A 10,416-nucleotide genomic window follows, 5' to 3' on the forward strand; every position below is an offset into this window, starting at 1 on the left:
CTTTACACTTGTTAAAGCACTTTGTAACTTGTTTTTGAAAAGTGCTCTACAAATAAGGATTATATTATATATTATATCTGCTTCCTCCTGTCATCTGTTTAATTCTCACCTACTAATGGTGCCTTTAATGGTAACATTTTACTGCACCAACTTGGAGAAATCACACTTTAAAATCCCCTCCAGTGCCACAAATTACACACATTTACAGTTCTCTGAACTTTGAACAACCTTTCACCAAATCAAGTCCTTAAGGGGTGCGTTCAGCACTACAATGGTAAGAAGGTAGGTAGGTAGGTTTATTGTGACAATATAACAAATTATAGAGTGAAATTGTGTTTTGTAACTCCCTTCTGCTACATAGCAGACAATATACTTCTATACTATACAGAATCGATTGTAAAAAGAAACCCAGAAATAAACTATAATCGATGGAGCAGTGCTGAGGATAAATTAGAGTTTAAAAGTCTGATAGCTTCGGGGGAAAAGCTGCTCTGCAGTCTGGTGGTGCTGCAGCTGAAACTTCTATATCTCTTCCCAGAAGGGTGAACAGACTGTGGCTGGGGTGGGAGACTGTCCTTTAGTATCCTTTGGGCTCTGCATAGGCACCTCACCTCATCTGGCATCTGCTTCCTACTGTCATCTACTATTACTTTATAAAATGTTGAATCATTCAACCAATAGGATGAAAGCCAACTCAAGGTTATGAAAACAAATCTCTCCATGACTCCTTACAGATTTTAACCTGTGTTCTCACTTAACAATGATCTGATTCTCGATTAGACGGGCTTCAGGTTTTTTTAGTTAGTTTTTTATCCATATGTGGAGTTTGTGTTGCCGTTGTGTTGGTCAGTCGGTCAGTTTTTGGTGTTAGTGGACTCCATTTCATTAGTGGCTGTGTGTACAGTTCAGAATCAGTAGGCAAGAGGCCCGGAAGTGCATTTGCAAAGAATCCTACCTGATTTCTTCACAAAGGATGCAGAATAGAGAAAGCAGGCGTGTGGTTCTTTTTTATATGAGGTTACCTAATCATAAATAGGCAATACAAATGTAATTCATTGATAAGTGATTTCATTGAACAACTACATTTAGCCCCTCTAAATAGAGAGCAAAATGTTTTTCACTGCACCAGTGACATCAATGCCCTCACCGTGGTTCATTACACCAGACATGCAAAGTGAGCCATTATGGTTTGTAAGCAGAAATGCTAGCATGTCTCCCAGTGCAACAAAAATCACCTCCTTAGTGACCTTTGCACTTGTTATGACACACCCTCTGAGTACTGCTTCTCCCTCTCCATGTGTGTACGTGGTGAACTCAAGCCCTGGCAAACATTAAAGGACAAGCCTGCTGCTATCATATGTCCATGTGCCAAAAAAAAAGAGAGGCCTTGTGGTGGTGGGGGTGGGTAGAGAATACATTAGCAGGGGGGTTAGTTTCTTTAAAAAGTTCTGTTGCGGCTGGCCACATAATCCGGCGTGTTGATTGTGTTGATGGTCTTTAGCCACTCTGCTGGTTGCTTTATTGGAGTGTCGCAATAGAATGGAGCCTGCTCAGCTGGAATATATGAGGCTACGCAAGTCAGACAGCGCAGGTGAGATCACAGTTGAACTGCCTCTTCAGAGAGCATGCCAAAACAATAAATAGAAGAAGCCTTGCAGCAAGGTTTCTACTGATATGTGACATATACATGTCATAAAAATGTTCATACTGATATATTTAGACTACATGTGTCATGACGTGCTTTAGGCAGAAATGAAGTACTTCCTTTTTGTGTGAAGCTGCAGAAGTAGTATGTTCATACAAATAATAGTAAGAAATAAGCGGGAAATCAAGAGAGCTGGCTGGTTTGCTTGTTATAGGATTGACTTAATTGTTGCTTTTATATAGTATTCTCACTTGCTTTGTTTTCAGATAATAAACATTTTGCAAGACACACTTATGTGCATGAGTGAGAACGATGTGGAGTGTTTTTATGACACTGTGAAAGAGCCACATACCCTAACCCCGTCCTGCAGCTCGCCTCGAACAAGTACATACAAAGACTTGATTCTGTAAGATAGAGAAAGATAAGAAAGATGTCACCTCTGATGGTCTTCATATTATTTCATATTCCTTGAAAAACTCTTCTGATGCTCTTATGTGTGTACGAACAGTATGTAAATAATATGGGGGGTGTGGGGGGAGACGTAGTGAGTAGAAGAGTCCCATCTCCAATCCCCCATGGCTGTTTAGGTGGTCATACTGATCTCCTGTCAGGTCAAGTGCCACTAGAATAGCAAATACCCTTAACAAAACATGGAACTATCACTTCTTGGAGTATCATCGATTTAAGGTTAAGGTTTTGACTGCCCTCTTGTGGTAAGAAAGGAGAACCATTCTACACTGCTCAGTTTGATAAACAAACATCTTGTGCAACTGAATTCATGAGAGGTTCCCACCTTTGTCATACTGGTCTCACATGACTCGGTAGCTCTTACTCTGACTGAGAAACCATCTGTGTCACCACAACACATGCACAGATCAGTGGATTTGGATCCTTCTCTGCTGTCTGACATCACCACAGAGATCTTAGCAACTCCCCTCAGGCCTTTTTAAATCACGAAACAGACGGAGAGGCAGACAAGCAGCATGGCCTCAGGTCCCCCCCCGCCCTGCCTACCAAGTACTTCTCCTTAGCAACAGTCAGCTGACCTGCAGTAGGTATTCAGTGAAGCACACATATGCACACAGATCACAGAGCTGCACGCCTCAGTCGCTCACGCTCACTCCTCCACCTGCCACTCAGGCTTCATGGCTCTCACTATTAACACGTCCACAGAGCAGAAAAAACTCACACAGACTCCTCTGCTCAAGATCTGGGTGCCATGGATGGGCTGCAACTTGAACCGCAGGAGAGGATGTAAGTGTAGTGAAAACCCAGCTCAGCTTGAATAGAAGATACATTATCCATTCTGTCTTGCTGCTGTTTGTTAACTCAGTTATTGTTTCAGGAGATGAAGCTTGTGTTTGCTTTAGCAATTTACTCAGTCATATGTGTTTTATACTGCCTGTGCTGAATCCTCCTCATGTTGCTTCAGGACTGAGCTCAGTCCGGGGAAGCAGGTAGGCAGGCAGCTGTCTGAGAGACATAGGAGTCAGCCACGGGATGACAGCCAGGCTGGACCAAGCCAGGTCCGAGTTGGCTCTCTGTTCAGTGTCTGACGTGGTCCTTTGAGCATTTTGCTGACGCAGCATACTCCATTCATAATCGAACAGCCTGGAGGTTGACACTCTCCCCGTCCCTGTATAGACACACACAGGCCATCCGGGTACTTTAGGGGGTACAGCTAACTGGCAAGCAACCCTGCAGTCTACCTTAGAAATTACTGGCATTTTTTGATCTCAGAGATAAACAAGCATGCAACAAATGGGTCACGACTGGGTAAGAAACACTTTTAAATGATATTCAAAACATGTCAGGTTTGTGAGGAAATTTACAAGCAGCTGATTGATCTTCCAAATCCGAATATCTATCTATACAGTGGTAACTCACTTCTCTGAGTTTTTTTCATTTTCTTCACTATAGCTTCACGTAAATGATTGTGTGTAGTGACACAGTTTAAACCAAAGCCTTTAGAGGTGTCCAGTAAAAATTATGGAGTTATATTGGGGACATTGTTGTATATAGTTGTGCTGATTTGTAACCATCTGCAGGGAAGAGACTGACATTTTAACACTTGGAGATTAGGAGTGCTTTGTTCTTGTTCTTGCCATATGTTGCAGTTCACAGTGCTGCTACAGTTATTTCTAAAATGTGACTACCTGAGATGGAGAAGCATCTTTTTTTTTTGTTTCGTTAGACAGTTTTCTGTGTCAAGACACGCTGCCAAAGACAGGCAGATAAGCCATGTGACTCACTACACTACAGTTTGCAGACATTTGAGCTGCACCTTGCAGCTCTTATTCTTTGTCTTAATGAAGATTACCTTGGCAGCTAAACACACAACACCTGTCCTGCAGCACAGAGCCTCAGAGAGTTGTGCGTTACTCTGATCTGGATTTAAGCATTTAGATAGAAGGCTAATGCGCTGTGCTGAATGATGTTTTACAACACAAACGCATACATTTCCACATCAACAACATTCAGTAACTATTGCTTTATGTTATTGTGTGTTTGTCTTCATCTCAGCCTCTGTGCCTCAGTTCTGTAACTCTCCTACAATGATTGTGATGGTGGGATTGCCAGCCAGAGGGAAGACGTTCATCTCCAAGAAGCTCACTCGCTACCTGAATTGGATCGGAGTGCCGACAAAAAGTCAGTTTTCAAAGTGATTTCATGAATCCTAATCATATAAATTGTATAAAAGAGACAGTATGAGCTCATCATACATTGAACACCATAAGCTCTATATTTTTTAACCTCTCTATTTCCCTAATCCAACCAGTGTTTAACGTGGGCCAGTACCGCAGGGAGGCTGTCAAGATCTATAAGAACTTTGAGTTCTTTAAACCGGATAATGAAGAGGCCATGAGGATCCGCAAGTAAGAAGGATGATAACTGTCAAAACATTAATGATGTGTATTAGTCATTTGAGTTTTAAGTGATCGGACTTGTCATTCTAGTTCCACATTTATCATTCACTCATATTTTGCTCCTTTGCCTATACGAGTGTAACTTCTCTCTCAGGGCCTGTGCAGCAGCCGCCCTCAAAGACGTAGCTGCCTACTTCACAAAAGAACAGGGACAAGTAGCTGTGAGTAAGAGGACAACTAAAACTGTCCCTCTAATCACAATAAAACACACTGATTAAATGTTTATTTTGTTTTGTACGTGTGTTTTACTCATTTCCTCAGCCAGGTCCCACTGAGATAAAAGGGGCACTCAATTTTACAGATAATTTTACTAGACACACACAAGCCAGTAAAAACGGATGTATAATGTCTTCTGTGTCACGTTTTTAATCATAAAGTCATCAGAGTTATCTCTTGCATAGCCAGACCTGTGTCTCCACACTGTGCTGAACTCGTTATCATTCTGCTATAGGGGGAAAAAATATGGCTTGTTTGTATTTCTTTAAACCAATCACAATTGTCTTAGGCAGCACTAAGGCCCTGATGCAGTGAATGGGCCGTTGCAAACTAATGTCAGAAGATGGCTGAAAGGGAGTAGCATTCCTACCTGGCTAATGACTTATACACACAACCTTCTTCCTGTGAGCCAGACTTTCAGGGTTATCACAGTTTGGGCTTGGAGACTGTGAATTTATTAACAGAAAGTCTCTAAATTATATATTGTTATTGTATATTGTTAGTCATTAGTAGTAGTAATAGTGTAAAAGTACGCTGTTTTTCAATATAAAAGGATGTACTGATAACACCTGGGTCCTGTCCCATCCAGGTATTTGATGCTACCAACACCACCAAGGAGAGGAGGGCAATCATTATTAATTTTGCGAAGGAGAGGGGCTACAAAGTGAGTACATATGTAGAAGTTATTCACTTTGTTGCCGAGAGTTAGATGAGAAGATCATCTCTGTTCATTCAATCTGAAGCTAGAACCAGCAGGTGTTTAGCCTTGCATAAAGACTAGAAGCAGGGGGAAATGGCAAGCATGGCTCTGTCCAAAGGTAACAAAATCCGCCTATAAGCACCTCTAAAGCTCACTTATTCACACGCTAAACAAACAATACATATGATGCGGATGATGAGGCCATGGAAGACTTCCTGCAGCACATTGAGTGTTTATGTATTGTTTGTTTAATCTGTACAATAAACAAAGTGTCAAAAGCTAAGCAAAACATCTCATGGCTATTGCTTCATATTTAAAAGACATGAGAGAAATAAAGAAAGCAAAAGAGCTGTTAGTGTAAGGATGAGATGAAAACCTCAAATATGGTGTTAAAAGGAAAATAATAATTTGTTTTTTAATGACCTCTTGTACGCAGGTGTTCTTTGTTGAATCAATCTGTGATGACCCAGGAATCATTGCAGAGAATATTAAGGTTAGTCAATGATGTGTTTTTTTAAACATAGATGTTTGCAGAGGGTTGGATGTAATGTTCTCAGTTAAATAAAAAAAAAACTGGCTTTCTTTTCCAGCAAGTAAAATTTGGTAGCCCAGATTATGTGGATCGTGACATAGATGAGGCCATGGAAGACTTCCTGCAGCGCATTGAGTGTTACAAGGCTAGCTACATGCCTATAGACGATGACAAGGACAGGTACTGACCCATGATGCTTTTCTGTGTATAAGAATAAAAAGGGATGTGGATGGTGGAAAGCACAGTGTCTTTTTCTGACAAATACATTTTGACTTTGGACAGGCAACTCTCCTACATCAAGATCTTCGATGTGGGCAGTAGATACCTTGTGAACCGGGTCCAGGACCACATTCAAAGCAGGATAGTCTACTATCTGATGAACATCCATGTTACACCGAGATCAATCTATCTGAGCCGCCATGGAGAGAGCGAACTCAACCTTTTAGGTCGCATTGGTGGAGATTCAGGCCTCTCCCTTAGAGGACAGAAGGTGAGTAGATTACACTATTCCGACAGAGTTGAATCCTTTTATGCAAACAGCAAATATTAGAAACAAAGTAAACACATTTTAAAGTAGGGCTGGGCAATAAAACAATAATGATAATTATTGTGATATAATTTAACAAATGTTCAATAAATGTCCATTAAATGTTTGGTTTAATTAGTTTGAATCACAAAAGATTAAGCACTTATTTTTTTCTATTAAGAGATTTATTTTGTTGAGGAAAATGGACTGAAAAAAGATTTTACTTAATTGATGCATGCATGTTTGTTGAAATATGATTTTATTATAATTGTTTTGAATGTTATACCTCAGATTTGGCAAGTGATCCGTTGTTTATCATGGTCTGACCATAAAGAATACTTTAAAACCACTATTAACTGTTTTCTTCAACTATCACTCAGGAGCAGAAATCAGCCTTTAAACCTTAAAGAAATAATGATTTGACATTTAGTTGACTTTTATCCAAAGCAACTTACAATTGCTATATATGTCGCACGCCTCTGGAGCAATGAGGGGTAAGTGTCTTGCTCAAGGACACACTGGTGGATGGGTCACATCCAGGGGGATTGAACCCAGGTCTCTTACACCAAGGGCATGTGTCTTATCCATTGCGCCATCACCACCCCATGTTTAGCATGATAATTATCGATATCAAATGATATGAAATGTTTTATCATAATTTTTGGCCATATCGCCCAGCCCTATTTTAAAGCAGTACAATTTCATTCAAAACTGTTTTAAAATTTCCAAATTGCACTCATGGTTTCCAGTATGCCAATGCCTTGGCGGCCTTCATCAAAGGTCAGAATATCAGTGACCTGAAGGTGTGGACGAGCCACATGAAGAGGACCATCCAGACTGCAGAAGCTGTGGGAGTCCAGTATGAACAGTGGAAGGCCCTCAACGAGATAGACGCTGTGAGTTTATAAAGTACATTTCTACATCTTAAAACATAATCCCTAAGACAAAGATGCACGTAATGCAAATTTGATATTTCTAGATGATGTTTTCAAATCAATCAGTTGTATGCAGTAGAGTTTGTAGAGTAGAGTATTCACACAATCACCTGTTCTTTTTATGGTGATGTTAATGTTACTTTTTCTCACTAAGGGCGTATGTGAGGAGCTAACCTATGAGGAGATTCAGGAGAATTTCCCAGAAGAATTTGCACTGAGGGATCAGGACAAGTATCGTTATCGTTACCCCAAGGGTGAGGTAAGTGCTGCCCTGAATATACTGTGACTGAACTCATTTATTAACTGCTGAGTAGCGTAATCTATAATAAGAAATTATAATTGATCTATTACAAATTTTAGCTCCAAAATGTTGTAGAGTAGAAGTATAAAGTACCATAAAACGGAAATATTCAAGCAGTACAAGTACCTCAAAATTGAATAAAGATACTTTGTTACTTCTCACTACTGCAAATTAAGTATAATGTTGTAATTAGTGAGCTTTAGATGTGCTGATAGATAGATTTTATGTCACTAAGCTAAGATACACTAACAGTCTTTTGGCTGTATCTTCATGTCAAACAGATAATGATGAGAGAGCTTTTCTCAGCTAACTCTCACCAAGAAAACAAATGAGTGTATTTCCTAAAATGGACAGAGAAAGTGAGATAAAATGAGCAGCCTATGATTGAAAAATTGATGAACTATGAAGGATTTTGTCTCTTGTTCAGTCCTATGAGGACCTTGTCCATCGCCTAGAGCCCGTGATCATGGAGCTGGAAAGGCAGGAAAATGTTCTGGTAGTCTGCCACCAAGCTGTAATGCGCTGCCTGCTGGCCTACTTTCTAGACAAACCTGCAGGTACAGAAATCCGGGCTCAACTGCTGCACAGACTGGCTTCTTTTCTAACTGTAACACCTTGACACAATAGTATCCTACGTGATGTTGTTTCAGTACCACAAGCACTTAAATAATCTTATTTTCCTCCCTCTGAAGATGAGTTGCCTTATCTTAGATGCCCCCTCCACACAGTGCTCAAACTCACACCAATAGCCTATGGTAGGTGGAAAATTCTTGAGTGTATGGCATATGCTGTCTCTGGAAATCTTTCCCTGACAGTCTGGCTTTCTCCTCAATTGTAGGGTGTAAAGTTGAGCCATTTTTCCTCAATATCGAAGCAGTCAACACCCACAGAGAGAGGCCAGTGGTAAGTTTCCACAAGCACACGTTTGTCATAATACTTAGCTTTTCCAACTATTGGTTATGTGGTACATTACAGACATGTGATGACATCGAGTAATGTTTTGGAATTTTCATGTATTGATGAAACGAATACATATAGTGGTGAGAAATTAGCAAATATATGGCTGAACTGATCTTTTCCTTGTTATGATTAGAAACAAAGCTTATAGTGGCTAATGTTAGCTGATGTTCGCACACTTTAAAGCAGATGCTGTTTAACAGACATCAGAGAGTAACTTTGCTGGCTTTGTGTATTTGTGCTACTCTTACACTACATTTTAGTATGTCGCAGAGATTACCATGATTAAGTATTTAAAACTAATTAAGTACTTACCCCTTGTGGCCACAGTAGCTGCTGTTCAGCAAAAGTGCCATATGCTTTGTCCCAAATCCATACTACGTACTAATTGTTTGCAGCACGTACGTACTACATCATAATGTATTGTAAAAGCAGTTATAGTCTACAAAACAATCAACACACATAACTGCTTTAATCAAATGTCTTTCTTAATATTTATTACTTATTTTTGTTGTCTTTGTTGTCTGGAGCTGCCACCAACCAGACTTTATTGTATTTTTTCTAGCCATGAACAGCTTCTCCATTTCCTGTCTGCATTGCATTGTGAGAGAATAGTGCCCAATAACTCAACAATCACTCAACAATTTACTTTATATTGAATGCATGGTGTCTGGTTTGAGTGTAATTCATTTTGTCATTTTTCCAGTGCGAACACTACTGTATGCTTAGAGTGAGTATGTAGTGTGGATTTTGGACATGCCAAATAGTCTCCCTTTAAATGGACTCTTAGTATTTCTGTTTCTGTCGCTGCAGAACGTCGACATCAACAGAAACCCAGAGGATGCTCTGCTGACTGTTCCTGAACACATATAAATGCTGTTTTGTGAGCAAAGGACTACCTCATGTGAAACTGGATGTGTAGCTTCACTAAATATTAGAGATGTTCTCCAGTTAAATGTTGATTGTGTGAAGACAGAAGACAGGGGGGCTTTGGAGCAGGAGAAGACAGGATGGTAGAAATGGGAGTACGCTCACCAGCCTATACATTACATGAAAACACCACGACAGGAGCACACGGACTCCCCCTGCCGTGACTGAAAAGGTGTACCCGGAACAGGACACTCTGTTTTCAAAATGTCTGAACTGACTAGAGTTTGCTTTTCTCAACATAATTGTCCCATTGTTTACACATTATTTAGAAAAAATGCACTATGTATTGAGGTTGAGAGGAAGACACTTAAAAGATATAGGGAGGTTGTCATTTGTAACTTGGGCCTACATGCACATGTAATTGTTGTACAGATAACATAATGTGATGTTGATAATCTAATTATGAAAGTAGCAATCAGCACCATGGACAGCACCAAACAACACAACACATTGTGTTGAATAAAATAATGTAAATAAAGTAAAGTCTCAAACATGGCATTGTGTAGAAAATACATTTACATTCAGAGTCACAGAGTCATATTGGTGTTTGCTTGGCAGCTATGTTGTGTTGTTAACTTTCCCACAGAGAAGTTTAACAAAATGATTTCGCTGTAGACCGATTGTTTCAGCCAATAATGGGTCTTTGTGAAAGAGCACTCAAGGTAAAACTCGCATTTGGGAGTAATTTAAGGAATAAAAGTCAGACTGGGGCATTTTTAGGGTCGCGAGAAGAGGAGGAGGAGGAGG

The 10,416-nt window shown here is 40.0% G+C and overlaps 1 protein-coding gene across 1 annotated transcript; it reads left to right on the top strand.

The window, feature by feature from the left end:
- Positions 1–1,539: 1,539 nt before the first annotated feature.
- Positions 1,540–9,612, top strand: pfkfb1 (6-phosphofructo-2-kinase/fructose-2,6-biphosphatase 1). Its single transcript, XM_046055494.1, has 15 exons — positions 1,540–1,591; positions 2,786–2,899; positions 4,169–4,294; positions 4,425–4,521; positions 4,667–4,733; positions 5,378–5,452; positions 5,925–5,981; positions 6,079–6,200; positions 6,303–6,510; positions 7,296–7,442; positions 7,636–7,740; positions 8,210–8,339; positions 8,475–8,537; positions 8,621–8,685; positions 9,553–9,612. Exons 1-15 carry the CDS (start codon positions 1,540–1,542, stop codon positions 9,610–9,612), a joined length of 1,488 nt encoding a protein of 495 aa, XP_045911450.1.
- The last annotated feature ends 804 nt before the right edge of the window (positions 9,613–10,416 follow it).

The sequence above is a fragment of the Micropterus dolomieu genome, linkage group LG08 (genome assembly GCF_021292245.1).
Source record: "Micropterus dolomieu isolate WLL.071019.BEF.003 ecotype Adirondacks linkage group LG08, ASM2129224v1, whole genome shotgun sequence".
NCBI lineage: Eukaryota > Metazoa > Chordata > Actinopteri > Centrarchiformes > Centrarchidae > Micropterus > Micropterus dolomieu.